At 47.4% G+C, this 18497-nt stretch overlaps 1 protein-coding gene across 2 annotated transcripts in view; it reads right to left on the reverse strand.

The window, feature by feature from the left end:
• Window positions 1-18497, reverse strand: part of LOC106593939 (formin-like protein 2) — a 51142-nt gene that overhangs the window by 1750 nt on the left and 30895 nt on the right. The window contains exons 16-26 of one of the 2 annotated variants that reach the window (XM_045698028.1): window positions 18309-18329; window positions 15684-15808; window positions 13134-13336; window positions 12581-12815; window positions 12305-12373; window positions 10706-10786; window positions 1760-1889; window positions 925-1088; window positions 695-796; window positions 420-518; window positions 31-160 (exon numbers count right to left, since the gene is read on the reverse strand). In XM_045698028.1, coding sequence (XP_045553984.1) covers window positions 31-160; window positions 420-518; window positions 695-796; window positions 925-1088; window positions 1760-1889; window positions 10706-10786; window positions 12305-12373; window positions 12581-12815; window positions 13134-13336; window positions 15684-15808; window positions 18309-18329 — 1359 coding nt within the window. The remainder of the gene's footprint in view (window positions 1-30; window positions 161-419; window positions 519-694; window positions 797-924; window positions 1089-1759; window positions 1890-10705; window positions 10787-12304; window positions 12374-12580; window positions 12816-13133; window positions 13337-15683; window positions 15809-18308; window positions 18330-18497) is intronic. The other variant, XM_045698029.1, reaches the window with a different exon arrangement.

Here is an 18497-nt window from a genome sequence, read left to right on the forward strand (position 1 = left end):
GTGTGTATGTGTGTTTGTGTGCGTGCGTACCTGTAATGATGTCCTCTATAGCTCCATCTTTGCCCTCGTAGACATGTCTGCTGTCTTTACCGCCCTGTCGCCTCCTCAGCTCTGTGATCAGGGACTCCTGCTGCCGCTGCTTTGGACGGTTGGACGGGGACTGTGTGTGTGTGTGTGTGTGTGTGTGAGAGGGAGAGAGAGGTAGAAATAAAGTAGATATGTGTTGGTGAATCAATGTATGTGTGAGGAGTAGAGAAGGAAAGATGGAGCGCGATAAAGAGAGGGAACGAGAGAGGGAAAGAGAAAACATCAGTCCTTCCATTCCACAGAACAGACACTGGATCTGTGAAGTCAAGGTGATGCTGTCATATCCATGGCGACAGACTGGCAGGCCTGTCTCCATGGTAACGGGGCTGTACCTTAGGCTCCTCCTGCTCCTGTTGCAGCTCCTCCTGCTCCAGCTTCTCCATCAGCGCCTGCTCTTGCCTCCTCCTCTGCTCATTCTCCTCCTCCGCCAGCTACACACACACACACACACACACACACACACACACACACACACACACACACACACACACACACACACACACACACACACACACACACACACACACATTAAGTTCAACTTTGACTAGCGTCTTTGTGTATACTATAGCTACACACGCACGCACACAAACACACACATTCTGCTCACCCTGTAGGCTTTGATGAATCGTACAAACACAGGGAAGAAGACAGAGGGAGGCATGGTCTTAGAGCTCTCCCCAAAGTGCTTCACCGCATCGTCAAATGCATCCTGAGAACCATAACACAACCAGGACCAGAAAACAGGACCATGAAGGACCATGGTCACCACGGTCATATAACACTTTGATGTATCTGAGGTACCCGTGTGTGTGTGTGAATGTGTGTGTGTGTTCTTGCCTGTGCGATGTGTGCGTCCTCCTGTAGTTTCTGCAGGCGAGTCTCATGTTTGCTGATGAAGTCTTTGAGGAGAGGGTTGTGGCCATGCATGCTGTACTCCCTCCATGACAGCTCCATACCACGCTGACACTCCTTCACGTCCCACACCACGTTTTCCAGGGACACTGACACACACACACACACACACACACACACACACACACACACACACACACAATATAATAGGTTAGTTCCTTAATATCACACACCACATTCTCCAGGGACACTGACACACACACACACACACACACACACACACACACACACACACAATAGGTTAGTTCCTAATATCACACACCACATTCTCCAGGGACACTGCACACACACACACACACACACACACACACACACACACACACACACACACACACACACACACACACACACACACACACACACACACACACACACACACACACACACACACACACACACACACAATATATAATGGGTTAGTTCCTTAATATCACACACCACATTCTCCAGGGACACTGACACACACACACACACACACACACACACACACACACACACACACACACACACACACACACACACACACACACACACACACACACACACACACACACACACACACACACACACACACACACACACACAATATAATAGGTTAATTCCGTAATATCACACACCACGTCCTACAGAGAAAGATAACTAACACACACACACACACACACACACACACAATATAATAGGTTAGTTACTTAATATCACACACCACGTTCTGCAGAGAAAGATAACTGACACACACCAAGACAAACACACACATACTCACCTGCGGCAGCTTTCTCTACATAGTGCAGCTCATTGTAGAACAGAGCGACTCCGGGGTATTTCTCTCTCACCACGTTGGCTATGTAATGCAGCAGGGTCTGCTTTCTGTCAGTAGTCTTAGTCTCCAGCAGCTGGAGGAACACACACATTACCTTCTGGTGTGTATTTCACATTCAAAAGTGTGTATGAAGCTTATTATGTGTGTGTTACGTATCACAAAGTATGTATATTAGGTAGAGTGTGTTAGAAATCAGAAGGTGGGTATTAGGTATAAGAAAGAGTGTGTTTGGTAGTGTGTATTAAAAAGAGTGTGTTGGGTAATGTGTATTAAAAAGAGTGTGTTGGGTAATGTGTATTAGAAAGAGTGTGTTGGGTAGTGTGTATTAGGTATTAGAAACAGTGTGTTGGGTAGTGTGTATTAGGTATTAGAAACAGTGTGTTGGGTAGTGTGTATTAGGTATTAGAAACAGTGTGTTGGGTAGTGTGTATTAGGTATTAGAAACAGTGTGTTGGGTAGTGTGTATTAGGTATTAGAAACAGTGTGTTGGGTAGTGTGTATTAGGTATTAGAAACAGTGTGTTGGGTAGTGTGTATTAGGTATTAGAAAGACTGTGTTGGGTAATGTGTATTAGTGTCACAACTTCCGCCGAAGTCGGTCCTTCTCCTTATTCGGGCGGCGTTTGGCGGTCGACGTCACCAGCCTTCTAGCCACCGCCGATCCACTTTTCATTTTCCATTTGTTTTGTCTTTGTTTTACACACCTGATTTCAATCCCATAATTACTGTTTCATTATTTAACCCTCTGTTCTCCCATGGGTTTTTGTGAGTGATTGTTTATTGTATTTTCGGTCTGTCATGGTGTGCGTGTATTTGTTACTTTGTATATTTGACATTTTGAGTAAAAGTACGTTGATTACTCATATCTGCTGTCCTGCGCCTGACTCTCTACACCAGCTACACATTGGACCCGTTACAGAATCACTCACCCAAAGAATGGAGTCAGCAGGAGCAGACGCCCTCCCTGTTCCAGTGGAGGAGCGCGTTCAGCAGCACACGACCATGTTGCAACGTCTGGGCACTGCTATGGATCGCGTGCTGCAGACTATGGATCGTTTGGAGAGAGGAGGAGGTTTTCAGCACCTCCACCAGCCCCACTACAACAGGTCCCACTGTCCACTCCTCTTCCACCTGGTCCCAGCGGGATTCGACTCGCGCTCCCGAGGGAGTATGATGGGACGGATGCCAGGGTTTTCTACTACAACTGGAGCTCTACCTGGCGACCGTCCACCCGGCTCCTTCGGGGCGTGAGAGTGTGTCCGCCCTCGTCTCCTGCCTCTCAGGCAAAGCCCTGGAGTGGGCCAACGCCGTATGGTGTGAGGGAGATGCGGTGTTGGATCATTACGCAGAGGTCACCTGCCGCTTTCGGGGAGTGTTCGACCACCCGCCTGAGGGTCGAGCGGCGGGTGAACGTCTGTTCCACCTGAGGCAGGGGACGAGGAGCGCGCAGGATTTCGCCTTGGACTTCCGGAGCCTGGCCGCCAGCGCGGGATGGAACGACAGGGCCCTGATCGATCACTACAGGTGCAGTCTGCGCGAGGACGTCTGTCGGGAGTTGGGCTGCCGAGACAACACCCTCACATTGGACCAGCTGGTGGACCTGTCCATCCGGCTGGACAACCTGCTGACTGCCCGCGGACGTCCGGATCGGGACCTGTCAGTTCAATCCCCCAGCACCTCCAATCCCCCAGCACCTCCATGGAGCTGGGAGGTGCTGCACTTAGGGCGACCGGAGGAGGGGCCATTCCCTGCACCATCTGTGGCCGCAGAGGGCACACTGCTGGTCGGGGCTGGAGGGGTTCCTCAGGGAGTCGAGGCAGCAGGCAGGGCACTATCGTGTCACCCCAGGTGAGTCGGCACCAGGCTCACCCAGAGCCCCCTGTTGCTCACATGTATGTGTTTATTTCATTTCCTGAGTTTTCCCCACATTCCTAGCATAAGGCACTAGTAGATTCAGGCGCAGCTGGGAATTTTATTGACCGTTCATTTGGTCATAGTTTAGGGATTCCCCTTGTTCCTGTGGATATGCCTTTCCCTGTGCACGCCCTAGATAGTCGACCATTAGGGTCAGGGCTGATTAGGGAGGCCACCGCTCCACTTGACATGGTTACGCAGGAGGGTCATGAGGAGAGAATCAGATTCTTCCTTATTGATTCTCCTGCGTTTCCCGTGGTGCTGGGCTTACCCTGGTTGGCCTATCATGACCCCACTATTTCATGGCAACAGAGGGCTCTCAAGGGGTGGTCACGAGAGTGCTCAGGGAGGTGTGTGGGGGTTTCCATCGGTGCGACTACGGTGGAAAGTCCCGACCAGGTCTCCACCGTGCACATCCCCTCAGAATATGCCGATTTGGCTCTCGCCTTCTGTAAGAAGAGGGCGACTAAATTACCACCTCATCGACGGGGGGATTGTGCGATAAATCTCCTGGTAGACGCAGCACTTCCCAGGAGTCACATGCATCCTCTGTCACAGGAGGAGACGGTGGCTATGGAAACATATGTCTCCGAATCCCTGAGTCAGGGATACATTCGGTCCTCCACTTCACCTGCCTCCTCGAGTTTCTTTTTTGTGAAGAAGAAGGATGGAGGTCTGCGCCCGTGAATTGACTATCGAGGGATCAATCAGATCACAGTGAGGTATAGCTACCCGCTGCCTCTCATCGCCAGTGCGATCGAGTCAATGCACGGGGCACGCTTCTTCACAAAATTGGATCTCAGGAGCGCGTACAACCTGGTGCGTATCCGGGAGGGGGACGAGTGGAAGATGGCATTTAGTACCACCTCAGGGCATTATGAGTACCTCGTCATGCCGTACGGGTTGATGAATGCTCCATCAGTCTTCCAGGACTTTGTTGACAAGATTTTCCGGGACCTGCACGGGCAGGATGTAGTGGAGTGTATCGATGACATTCTGATATACTCCGCTACACGCGCCGAGCATGTGTCCCTGGTGCGCAAGGTGCTTGGTCGACTGTTGGAGCATGACCTGTATGTCAAGGCTGAGAAATGTCTGTTCTTCCAACAGTCCGTCTCCTTCTTAGGGTACCGCATTTCCACATCAGGGGTGGAGATGGAGAGTGACCGCATTTCAGCCGTGCGTAATTGGCCGACTCCCACCACGGTAAAGGAAGTGCAGCGGGTTCTGGGGTTTGCCAATTACTACCGGAGGTTTATCCGGGGGTTTGGTCAGGTAGCAGCTCCCATTATCTCACTGCTGAAGGGAGGACTGGTGCGGCTGCAGTGGTCGGCTGAGGCGGACAGGGCTTTTGGTCACCTGAAAGCTCTGTTTACCTCGGCTCCCGTGCTGGCTCATCCGGATCCCTCTTTGGCGTTCATAGTGGAGGTGGACGCGTCCGAGGCTGGGATAGGAGCCGTCCACGCCACCAAAGCTCCGCCCCTGTGCCTTCTTTTCGAAGAAGCTCAGCCCGGCGGAGCGAAACTATGAAATGGGGGACCGGGAGTTGTTGGCTGTTGTCAAGGCTCTGAAGGCGTGGAGACATTGGCTTGAGGGGGCTAAACACCCTTTTCTCATCTGGACTGACCACCGCAATCTGGAGTACATCCGTGCGGCGAGGAGACTGAACCCTCGCCAGGCAAGGTGGGCTATGTTCTTTACCCATTTTGTTTTCACCCTATCCTACAGACCAGGTTCCCAGAACGCTAAGGCAGATGCACTATCCCGGATGTATGACACAGAGGAGCGGTCCATGGATCACCATCCCATACTTCCGGCCTCTTGCCTGGTGGGACCGGTGGTGTGGGAGCTGGACGCGTACATCGAGCGGGCGTTATGCACAGAGCCCACTCCCCCCAGTGTCCAGCTGGGCGCCTGTACGTTCCGTCTGCTGTCCACGACCGTTTGATCTATTGGGCCCACACGTCACCCTCCTCTGGTCATCCTGGCATCGGGCGGACAGTGCGCTGCCTGACTGGGAAGTACTGGTGGTCCACCTTGGCCAAGGACGTGAGGGTTTATGTTTCCTCCTGCTCGGTGTGCGACCAGTGCAAGGCTCCCAGGCACCTGCCCAGAGGGAAGTTACAACCCCTACCCGTTCCACAACGGCCATGGTCTCACCTGTCAGTGGACTTCCTGACCGATCTCCCCCCGTCTCAGGGGAACACTACTGTCCTGGTTGTTGTGGATCGGTTTTCTAAGTCCTGCCGTCTCCTCCCTTTGCCCGGTCTCCCTACGGCCCTACAGACTGCGGAGGCCCTGTTCACTCATGTCTTAAGGCACTACGGGGTGCCTGAGGACATAGTCTCTGATCGAGGTCCCCAGTTCACGTCCATGGTCTGGAGAGCGTTCATGGAACGTCTGAGGGTCTTGGTCAGTCTCACCTCGGGTTTTCACCCCGAGAGTAACGGGCAGGTGGAGAGAGTAAACCAGGATGTGGGTAGGTTTCTGCGGTCATATTGCCAGGACCGGCCGGGGGAGTGGGCGGCGTTCATCCCCTGGGCAGAGATGGCCCAAAACTCACTCCGCCAGTCCTCCACTAACCTCTCTCCTTTCCAGTGCGTACTGGGGTATCAGCCCGTTCTGGCACCGTGGCATCAGAGCCAGATCGAAGCTCCTGCGGTGAACAAATGGTTCAAGCGCTCGGAGGAGACCTGGGATGCCGCCCATGTGCACCTACAACGGGTCCGTCGTTTGTGGGGCCATTTAAAGTCCTGAGGAGACTGAACAAGGTATGTTACAGGTTACAGCTTCCCCCAGATTATCGTATTAACCCCTCGTTCCATGTGTCTCTCTTCAGGCCTGTGGGTAATGTGTATTAGAAAGAGTGTGTTGTGTAGTGTGTATTAGGTATTAGAAAGAGTGTGTTGTGTAGTGTGTATTAGAGAAAGTGTGTTGGGTAATGTGTATTAGAAAGAGTGTGTTGGGTAATGTGTATTAGAAAGAGTGTGTTGGGTAGTGTGTACTAGGCATTAGAAAGAGTGTGTTGTGTAGTGTGTATTAGAAAGAGTGTGTTGTGTAGTGTGTATTAGAAAGAGTGTGTTGTGTAGTGTGTATTAGAAAGAGTGTGTTGGGTAATGTGTATTAGAAAGAGTGTGTTGTGTAGTGTGTATTAGAAAGAGTGTGTTGTGTAGTGTGTATTAGAAAGAGTGTGTTGGGTAATGTGTATTAGAAAGAGTGTGTTGGGTAGTGTGTACTAGGCATTAGAAAGAGTGTGTTGTGTAGTGTGTACTAGGTATAAGAAAGAGTGTGTTGTGTAGTGTGTACTAGGCATTAGAAAGAGTGTTTTGGGTAGTGTGTACTAGGTATTAGAAAGAGTGTGTTGGGTAGTGTGTATTAGAAAGAGTGTGTTGTGTAGTGTGTACTAGGCATTAGAAAGAGTGTGTTGGGTAGTGTGTACTAGGCATTAGAAAGAGTGTGTTGTGTAGTGTGTATTAGAAAGAGTGTGTTGGGTAATGTGTATTAGAAAGAGTGTGTTGGGTAGTGTGTACTAGGCATTAGAAAGAGTGTGTTGTGTAGTGTGTATTAGAAAGAGTGTGTTGTGTAGTGTGTATTAGAAAGAGTGTGTTGTGTAGTGTGTATTAGAAAGAGTGTGTTGGGTAATGTGTATTAGAAAGAGTGTGTTGTGTAGTGTGTATTAGAAAGAGTGTGTTGTGTAGTGTGTATTAGAAAGAGTGTGTTGGGTAATGTGTATTAGAAAGAGTGTGTTGGGTAGTGTGTACTAGGCATTAGAAAGAGTGTGTTGTGTAGTGTGTACTAGGTATAAGAAAGAGTGTGTTGTGTAGTGTGTACTAGGCATTAGAAAGAGTGTTTTGGGTAGTGTGTACTAGGTATTAGAAAGAGTGTGTTGGGTAGTGTGCACTAGGTATTAGAAAGAGTGTGTTGGGTAGTGTGTACTAGGTATTAGAAAGAGTGTTGTGTAGTGTGTACTAGGTATTATAAAGAGTGTGTTGGGTAGTGTGTACTAGGTATTAGAAAGAGTGTGTTGGGTAGTGTGTATTAGGTATTAGAAAGAGTGTGTTGTGTAGTGTGTACTAGGTATTAGAAAGAGTGTGTTGGGTAGTGTGTATATAGAAAGAGTGTGTTGTGTAGTGTGTATTAGAAAGAGTGTGTTGGGTAGTGTGTATAAGAAAGAGTGTGTTGGGTAATGTGTATTAGGTATTAGAAAGAGTGTGTTGGGTAGTGTGTATTAGGTATTAGAAACAGTGTGTTGGGTAGTGTGTATTAGGTATTAGAAAGAGTGTGTTGGGTAGTGTGTATTAGGTATTAGAAAGAGTGTGTTGGGTAGTGTGTACTAGGTATTAGAAAGACTGTGTTGGGTAGTGTGTATTAGGTATTAGAAAGAGTGTGTTGGGTAGTGTGTATTAGGTATTAGAAAGAGTGTGTTGGGTAGTGTGTACTAGGTATTAGAAAGAGTGTGTTGGGTAGTGTGTATTAGGTATTAGAAAGAGTGTGTTGGGTAGTGTGTATTAGGTATTAGAAAGAGTGTGTTGGGTAGTGTGTATTAGAAAGAGTGTGTTGGGTAATGTGTATTAGAAAGAGTGTGTTGGGTAGTGTGTACTAGGTATTATAAAGAGTGTGTTGGGTAGTGTGTACTAGGTATTAGAAAGAGTGTGTTGGGTAGTGTGTATTAGGTATTAGAAAGAGTGTGTTGTGTAGTGTGTACTAGGTATTAGAAAGAGTGTGTTGGGTAGTGTGTACTAGGTATTAGAAAGAGTGTGTTGGGTAGTGTGTATTAGAAAGAGTGTGTTGTGTAGTGTGTACTAGGCATTAGAAAGAGTGTGTTGGGTAGTGTGTACTAGGCATTAGAAAGAGTGTGTTGTGTAGTGTGTATTAGAAAGAGTGTGTTGGGTAATGTGTATTAGAAAGAGTGTGTTGTGTAGTGTGTACTAGGTATTATAAAGAGTGTGTTGGGTAGTGTGTACTAGGTATTAGAAAGAGTGTGTTGGGTAGTGTGTATTAGGTATTAGAAAGAGTGTGTTGTGTAGTGTGTACTAGGTATTAGAAAGAGTGTGTTGGGTAGTGTGTATAAGAAAGAGTGTGTTGTGTAGTGTGTATTAGAAAGAGTTGTTGGGTAGTGTGTATAAGAAAGAGTGTGTTGTGTAGTGTGTATTAGAAAGAGTGTGTTGTGTAGTGTGTATTAGAAAGAGTGTGTTGGGTAATGTGTATTAGAAAGAGTGTGTTGGGTAGTGTGTACTAGGCATTAGAAAGAGTGTGTTGTGTAGTGTGTACTAGGTATAAGAAAGAGTGTGTTGTGTAGTGTGTACTAGGCATTAGAAAGAGTGTTTTGGGTAGTGTGTACTAGGTATTAGAAAGAGTGTGTTGGGTAGTGTGTATTAGAAAGAGTGTGTTGTGTAGTGTGTACTAGGCATTAGAAAGAGTGTGTTGGGTAGTGTGTACTAGGCATTAGAAAGAGTGTGTTGTGTAGTGTGTATTAGAAAGAGTGTGTTGGGTAATGTGTATTAGAAAGAGTGTGTTGGGTAGTGTGTACTAGGCATTAGAAAGAGTGTGTTGTGTAGTGTGTATTAGAAAGAGTGTGTTGTGTAGTGTGTATTAGAAAGAGTGTGTTGTGTAGTGTGTATTAGAAAGAGTGTGTTGGGTAATGTGTATTAGAAAGAGTGTGTTGTGTAGTGTGTATTAGAAAGAGTGTGTTGTGTAGTGTGTATTAGAAAGAGTGTGTTGGGTAATGTGTATTAGAAAGAGTGTGTTGGGTAGTGTGTACTAGGCATTAGAAAGAGTGTGTTGTGTAGTGTGTACTAGGTATAAGAAAGAGTGTGTTGTGTAGTGTGTACTAGGCATTAGAAAGAGTGTTTTGGGTAGTGTGTACTAGGTATTAGAAAGAGTGTGTTGGGTAGTGTGCACTAGGTATTAGAAAGAGTGTGTTGGGTAGTGTGTACTAGGTATTAGAAAGAGTGTTGTGTAGTGTGTACTAGGTATTATAAAGAGTGTGTTGGGTAGTGTGTACTAGGTATTAGAAAGAGTGTGTTGGGTAGTGTGTATTAGGTATTAGAAAGAGTGTGTTGTGTAGTGTGTACTAGGTATTAGAAAGAGTGTGTTGGGTAGTGTGTATAAGAAAGAGTGTGTTGTGTAGTGTGTATTAGAAAGAGTTGTTGGGTAGTGTGTATAAGAAAGAGTGTGTTGTGTAGTGTGTATTAGGTATTAGAAAGAGTGTGTTGGGTAGTGTGTATTAGGTATTAGAAACAGTGTGTTGGGTAGTGTGTATTAGGTATTAGAAAGAGTGTGTTGGGTAGTGTGTATTAGGTATTAGAAAGAGTGTGTTGGGTAGTGTGTACTAGGTATTAGAAAGACTGTGTTGGGTAGTGTGTATTAGGTATTAGAAAGAGTGTGTTGGGTAGTGTGTATTAGGTATTAGAAAGAGTGTGTTGGGTAGTGTGTACTAGGTATTAGAAAGACTGTGTTGGGTAGTGTGTATTAGGTATTAGAAAGAGTGTGTTGGGTAGTGTGTATTAGGTATTAGAAAGAGTGTGTTGGGTAGTGTGTATTAGAAAGAGTGTGTTGGGTAATGTGTATTAGAAAGAGTGTGTTGGGTAGTGTGTACTAGGTATTAGAAAGAGTGTGTTGGGCAGTGTGTACTAGGCATTAGAAAGAGTGTGTTGTGTAGTGTGTATTAGAAAGAGTGTGTTGGGTAATGTGTATTAGAAAGAGTGTGTTGGGTAGTGTGTACTAGGCATTAGAAAGAGTGTGTTGGGCAGTGTGTACTAGGCATTAGAAAGAGTGTGTTGTGTAGTGTGTATTAGAAAGAGTGTGTTGTGTAGTGTGTATTAGAAAGAGTGTGTTGTGTAGTGTGTATTAGAAAGAGTGTGTTGTGTAGTGTGTATTAGAAAGAGTGTGTTGTGTAGTGTGTATTAGAAAGAGTGTGTTGAGTAGTGTGTATTAGGTATTAGAAAGAGTGTGTTGAGTAGTGTGTGTGTTTTACCAGGTCTAAACTCTGCAGCTTGAATCCGTACACCGCTCCTCTCTTACTGCTGTTCATATAGTTCCCCAGAGCCAGGATAATCTGAGAAACACACACATACAGTTAAAACACTGAGACAGAGCCAGGATAATCTGAGAAACACACACATACAGTTACAACACTGAGACAGAGCCAGGATAATCTGAGAAACACACACATACAGTTAAAACACTGAGACAGAGCCAGGATAATCTGAGAAACACACACATACAGTTACAACACTGAGACAGAGCCAGGATAATCTGAGAAACACACACAGTTACAACACTGAGACAGAGACAGGATAATCTGAGAAACACACACAGTTACAACACTGAGACAGAGACAGGATAATCTGAGAAACACACACAGTTACAACACTGAGACAGAGACAGGATAATCTGAGAAACACACACAGTTACAACACTGAGACAGAGACAGGATAATCTGAGAAACACACACATACAGTTAAAACACTGAGACAGAGACAGGATAATCTGAGAAACACACACATACAGTTACAACACTGAGACAGAGCCAGGATAATCTGAGAAACACACACAGTTACAACACTGAGACAGAGACAGGATAATCTGAGAAACACACACAGTTACAACACTGAGACAGAGACAGGATAATCTGAGAAACACACACATACAGTTAAAACACTGAGACAGAGACAGGATAATCTGAGAAACACACACAGTTACAACACTGAGACAGAGACAGGATAATCTGAGAAACACACACATACAGTTACAACACTGAGACAGAGCCAGGATAATCTGAGAAACACACACAGTTAAAACACTGAGACAGAGACAGGATAATCTGAGAAACACACACAGTTACAACACTGAGACAGAGCCAGGATAATCTGAGAAACACACACAGTTACAACACTGAGACAGAGACAGAGACAGAGCCAGGATAATCTGAGAAACACACACATACAGTTAAAACACTGAGACAGAGACAGGATAATCTGAGAAACACACACATACAGTTAAAACACTGAGACAGAGACAGAGCCAGAATAATCTGAGAAACACACACATACAGTTAAAACACTGAGACAGAGACAGAGCCAGGATAATCTGAGAAACACACACATACAGTTAAAACACTGAGACAGAGACAGAGACAGGATAATCTGAGAAACACACACACACATACAGTTAAAACACTGAGACAGAGCCAGGATAATCTGAGAAACACACACATACAGTTAAAACACTGAGACAGAGACAGGATAATCTGAGAAACACACACATACAGTTAAAACACTGAGACAGAGCCAGGATAATCTGAGAAACACACACATACAGTTAAAACACTGATACTGAAACAGAGACAGAGACAGAGCGAGAGAGACAAAGAGAGCAAAGAGAGAGAGAGAGACACAGAGAGCAAAAAGAGAGAGAGACAGAGAGACAGAGAGAGAGAGACAGAGATAGAGAGGGAGAGAGAGAGAGAGAGAGAGAGAGAGAGAGAGAGAGAGAGAGAGAGAGAGAGAGAGAGAGAGAAAGAGAGAGAGAAAGAGAGAGAGAGCGAGACAGAGAGAGAGAGACACACACTCACCTCTAGAATCTTCTTGAGTTTCTGGGAGGACTTGATGGACACAGAAGCAGCGATGATTGCGTGGAGTTGCTTTGGACAGAAACCAAACCAACAATCCTGTTATTATAGAATGTTATTATGTTATGTGTATTATGAGTGGACCTGTAACAGTATGTGTGTTCAGACAGAGTATATTACTGTGTGTGTGTGTGTGTGTGTGTGTGTGTGTGTGTGTGTGTGTGTGTGTGTGTGTGTGTGTGTGTGTGTGTGTGTGTGTGTGTGTGTGTGTGTGTGTACCGGTGTGAGCATCTGTATGTTGTCCTGGAAGTTGCCCATGAAGGTGATGATGGACATGCGTTGGGCCAGTCTCTCTATGCGGCTGAACTGCAACATGAAGCGGTCCTCATCGCTCAGTGCGTCCACAGGCTTTCTGTCCCTCTCGTACTGCCGTAGCATCTTCACCTCGCCCTCAGTGGGGAGGAAACGCATCAGGCACTCCACAAAGTCCACACGCACAGTACGCATGTCAAACCTATAAAGAACACACACAGTTTATATACCAGTACACACATTATACACTTCATGTACATCTAGCACTTACTCCATACAGAGAGAGAGACAGAGAGGGGGGAGAGAGAGAAAGAGGGGAGCGAGAGAGAGTGAGAGAGAGAGTAGGAAAGAGAGAGCGTGAGAAAGAAAGAGGGGGGAGAGAGAGGGGGGAAGGGAGAGAGAAAGAGTAGGAGAGAGAGAGAGAGAAATGGAAAGAGAGAGAAAGAGGGGGAGACAGAGAGCTATAATATTAGTAATATATAGTCTAGTGGTTAAAGGTCAGAGGTTAGAGGTGACTTACGTCTGGATGGCCCTACAGATGAGTTCGGGCCCCTGGCCAGCCTTGCGGAGGGTGATGGCCAGGTTCTTGGCTCTGTTAGCCTCCAGCAGAGACACCCTGTTGGGGCCCTTCTGAGGGGCCTTATGCCTGCTCAGAGTCACATCCACCGCTGGCCCCTGGGCCTTGGTCTTAAACATCTCCTCAAACTCTTCCACATTCAGCTCCTGGAGAGGACAGAGAACACACACACATACACTATATTTACAAAAGTATGTGGACACACCTTCAAATTAGTGGATTTGGCTATTACAGCCACACCCGTTGCCTACGGGTACACATAAAATCGAGCACACAGCCAAGCAATCTCCATAGACAAACATTGGCAGTAGAAGGGCCTTACTGAAGAGCTCATTGACTTTCAACATGGCACCATCATAGGATGCCACCTCTCTAACAACTCAGTTCGTCAAATGTCTGCCCTGCTAGAGCTGCCCCGGTCAACTGTAAGTGCTGTTATTGTGAAGTGGAAACGTCTAGGAGCAACAACGTCTCAGCCGTGAAGTGGTAGGCCACACAAGCTCACAGAACGGGACCACCAAGTGGTGACAGATCAGTGGAAACGCGTTCTCTGGAGTGATGAATCACGCTTCACCATCTTGCAGTCTGGGTTTGGCGGATGCCAGGAGAGCGCTACCTACCCCAATGCATAGTGCCAACTGTAAAGTTTGGTGGAGGAGGAATAATGGTCTGGGGCTGTTTTCCACAGTTCGGGCTAGGCCCCTTAGTTCCAGTGAAGGGAAATCTTAACGCTGCAGCATACAATTACATTCTAGATGATTCTGTGCTTCCAACTTTGTGGCAACAGTTTAGGGAAGGCCCTTTCCTGTTTCAGCATGACAATGCCCCTGTGCACAAATAGTGCCCGACCTCACTAATGCTGTTGTGGCTGAATGGAAACAAGTTGCCGCAGCAATGTTCCAACATCCAGTGGAAAGCCTTCCCAGAAGAGTGGAGGCTGTTGTAGCAGCAAAGTTCCAACATCCAGTGGAAAGCCTTCCCAGAAGAGTGGAGGCTGTTGTAGCAGCAATGTTCCAACATCCAGTGGAAAGCCTTCCCAGAAGAGTGGAGGCTGTTGTAGCAGCAATGTTCCAACATCCAGTGGAAAGCCTTCCCAGAAGAGTGGAGGCTGTTGTAGCAGCAATGTTCCAACATCCAGTGGAAAGCCTTCCCAGAAGAGTGGAGGCTGTTGTAGCAGCAATGTTCCAACATCCAGTGGAAAGCCTTCCCAGAAGAGTGGAGGCTGTTGTAGCAGCAATGTTCCAACATCCAGTGGAAAGCCTTCCCAGAAGAGTGGAGGCTGTTGTAGCAGCAAAGTTCCAACATCCAGTGGAAAGCCTTCCCAGAAGAGTGGAGGCTGTTGTAGCAGCAATGTTCCAACATCCAGTGGAAAGCCTTCCCAGAAGAGTGGAGGCTGTTGTAGCAGCAATGTTCCAACATCCAGTGGAAAGCCTTCCCAGAAGAGTGGAGGCTGTTGTAGCAGCAATGTTCCAACATCCAGTGGAAAGCCTTCCCAGAAGAGTGGAGGCTGTTGTAGCAGCAATGTTCCAACATCCAGTGGAAAGCCTTCCCAGAAGAGTGGAGGCTGTTGTAGCAGCAAAGTTCCAACATCCAGTGGAAAGCCTTCCCAGAAGAGTGGAGGCTGTTGTAGCAGCAATGTTCCAACATCCAGTGGAAAGCCTTCCCAGAAGAGTGGAGGCTGTTGTAGCAGCAATGTTCCAACATCCAGTGGAAAGCCTTCCCAGAAGAGTGGAGGCTGTTGTAGCAGCAATGTTCCAACATCCAGTGGAAAGCCTTCCCAGAAGAGTGGAGGCTGTTGTAGCAGCAAAGTTCCAACATCCAGTGGAAAGCCTTCCCAGAAGAGTGGAGGCTGTTGTAGCAGCAATGTTCCAACATCCAGTGGAAAGCCTTCCCAGAAGAGTGGAGGCTGTTGTAGCAGCAATGTTCCAACATCCAGTGGAAAGCCTTCCCAGAAGAGTGGAGGCTGTTGTAGCAGCAATGTTCCAACATCCAGTGGAAAGCCTTCCCAGAAGAGTGGAGGCTGTTGTAGCAGCAATGTTCCAACATCCAGTGGAAAGCCTTCCCAGAAGAGTGGAGGCTGTTGTAGCAGCAATGTTCCAACATCCAGTGGAAAGCCTTCCCAGAAGAGTGGAGGCTGTTGTAGCAGCAATGTTCCAACATCCAGTGGAAAGCCTTCCCAGAAGAGTGGAGGCTGTTGTAGCAGCAATGTTCCAACATCCAGTGGAAAGCCTTCCCAGAAGAGTGGAGGCTGTTGTAGCAGCAAAGGGGGGACCAACTCCATATAAAACATTTTAATGAGATGTTCAACAAGCAGGTGTCCACATACTTTTGGTCATGTAGTGTATGTTGCACACATTGTACTGAGGCAAATGTGTGTGTGTGTGTGTGTGTGTGTGTGTGTGTGTGTGTGTGTGTGTGTGTGTGTGTGTGTGTGTGTGTGTGTGTGTGTGTGCGTGCGTGCGTGCGTGCGTGCGTGCGTGCGTGTATTTGTACCTGGAGGATCCTTTCATCATCTATGTCGTTGAAGACAGTGCCGTTGATCTGACTTGGTTTCAGGGCCACCCAGTTAAACACTGGCATACGGAACTTAGTCTGGATAGGCTTCTTAATCTTCACAGCTAGAGAGAGAGAAGGAGGAGGAGGAGGGAACGGAAGGAAGAGACAGAGAAGGAGGAGGAGGAGGGAACGGAAGGAAGAGAGAGAGAAGGAGGAGGGAATGGAAGGAAGAGAGAGAGAGAAGGAGGAGGGAATGGAAGGAAGAGAGAGAGAGAAGGAGGAGGGAACGGAAGGAAGAGAGAGAGAAGGAGGAGGGAATGGAAGGAAGAGAGAGAGAGAAGGAGGAAGGAACGGAAGGAAGAGAGAGAGAGAAGGAGGAGGGAACGGAAGGAAGAGAGAGAGAGAAGGAGGAGGGAATGGAAGGGAGAGAGAGAAGGAGAAGGGAACGGAAGGAAGAGAGAGAGAGAAGGAGGAGGGAATGGAAGGGAGAGAGAGAGAGTAGGAGGGAACGGAAGGAAGAGAGAGAGAAGGAGAAGGGAACGGAAGGAAGAGAGAGAGAAGGAGAAGGGAACGGAAGGAAGAGAGAGAGAGAAGGAGGAGGGAACGGAAGGAAGAGAGAGAGAGAAGGAGGAGGGAATGGAAGGGAGAGAGAGAGAGTAGGAGGAGGGAATGGAAGGGAGAGAGAGAGAGTAGGAGGGAACAGAAGGAAGAGAGAGAGAAGGAGAAGGGAACGGAAGGAAGAGAGAGAGAAGGAGAAGGGAACGGAAGGAAGAGAGAGAGAGAAGGAGGAGGGAATGGAAGGGAGAGAGAGAGAGTAGGAGGGAACGGAAGGAAGAGAGAGAGAAGGAGAAGGGAACGGAAGGAAGAGAGAGAGAGAAGGAGGAGGGAACGGAAGGAAGAGAGAGAGAGTAGGAGAAGGAGGAGGAGGGAATGGAATGGAGAGAGAATGAGGAGGAAGGAACGGAAGGAAGAGAGAGAGAGAAGTATCAGCAGCAGTAGAGTAAAATGTGAACACAACATGATCACATGACAAGACATCACCTCACCACATAATCACACAACATGATCACATGACAAGACATCACCTCAGCACATAATCACATGACAAGACATCACCTCACCACATGATCACACAACATGATCACATGACAAGACATCACCTCACCACATAATCACACAACATGATCACATGACAAGACATCACCTCAACACATAATGACACGACACAGAATAACACAGGTATGAGACAGGTACTGAGGATGTGTACCGTTATGAAAGATGTATGCAACAGAGACAGGTATGAGACAAGTACTAAGGAGAGGTGTGAGACAGGTACTAAGGAGAGAGGCGTGAGACAGGTACTAAGGAGAGGTGTGAGACAGGTAATAAGGAGAGATGTGAGACAGGTACTAAGGAAAGGTGTGAGACAGGTACTAAGGAGAGGTGTGAGACAGGTACTAAGGAGAGGTATGAGACAGGTACTAAGGAGAGAGGCGTGAGACAGGTACTAAGGAGAGGTGTGAGACAGGTACTAAGGAGAGGTGTGAGACAGGTACTAAGGAGAGATGTGAGACAGGTACTAATGAGAGGTGTGAGACAGGTACTAAGAAGAGGTGTGAGACAGGTACTAAGGAGAGAGGCGTGAGACAGGTACTGAGGAAAGAGTCGTGAGATAGGTACTAAGGAGAGGTGTGAGACAGGTACTAAGGAGAGAGGCGTGAGACAGGTACTAAGGAGAGAGGCGTGACAGGTACTAAGGAGAGATGTGAGACAGGCACTATGGAGAGGTGTGAGACAGGTACTAAGAAGAAAGGTGAGACAGGTACTGAGGAACGATGTGAGACAGGTACTAATGAGAGGTGTGAGACAGGTACTAAGAAGAGGTGTGAGACAGGTACTAAGGAGAGAGGCGTGAGACAGGTACTGAGGAAAGAGTCATGAGATAGGTACTAAGGAGAGGTGTGAGACAGGTACTAAGGAGAGAGGCGTGAGACAGGTACTAAGGAGAGAGGCGTGACAGGTACTGAGGAGAGGTGTGAGACAGGTACTAAGGAGAGATATGAGACAGGTACTGAGGAGAGAGGAGTGAGACAGGTACTAAGGAGGGATGTGAGACAGGTACTGAAGAGAGAGGCGTGAGACAGGTACTAAGGAGAGATGTGAGACAGGTACTGAGGAGCGATGTGAGACAGGTACTAAGGAGAGATGTGAGACAGGTACTAAGGAGAGATGTGAGACAGGTACTGAGGAGAGAGGCGTGAGACAGGTACTGAGGAGAGAGGCGTGAGACAGGTACTGAGGAGAGAGGCGTGAGACAGGTACTAAGGAGAGGTGTGAGACAGGTACTAAGGAGAGGTGTGAGACAGGTACTGAGGAGAGAGGCGTGAGACAGGTACTAAGGAGAGGTGTGAGACAAGTACTGAGGAGAGAGGTGTGAGACAGGTACTAAGGAGAGGTGTGAGACAGGTACTGAGGAGAGAGGCGTGAGACAGGTACTAAGGAGAGGTGTGAGACAGGTACTGAGGAGAGAGGCATGAGACAGGTACTAAGGAGAGGTGTGAGACAGGTACTGAGGAGAGAGGTGTGAGACAGGTACTAAGCGTGTGATCAGAGGGAACCTACAGAACAGCTTGAGTGACCCCTCTGAGAGCAGAACAGAGGAGAGAACCCGAAAGAATATTGAATTAGAACAAGAGAGAACGTTAGAATCAGAGTACCAGAGAGAGAGAGAGAACTAAGGAAGTATAGAAAAGTGGTAGTTCAGAATACTCCAATCAGAATCAACTCCAGTGAGAAAGGGAGGCAGATCAC

Source organism: Salmo salar, chromosome ssa16 (genome assembly GCF_905237065.1).
Source record: "Salmo salar chromosome ssa16, Ssal_v3.1, whole genome shotgun sequence".
Classification (NCBI taxonomy): Eukaryota; Metazoa; Chordata; class Actinopteri; order Salmoniformes; family Salmonidae; genus Salmo; species Salmo salar.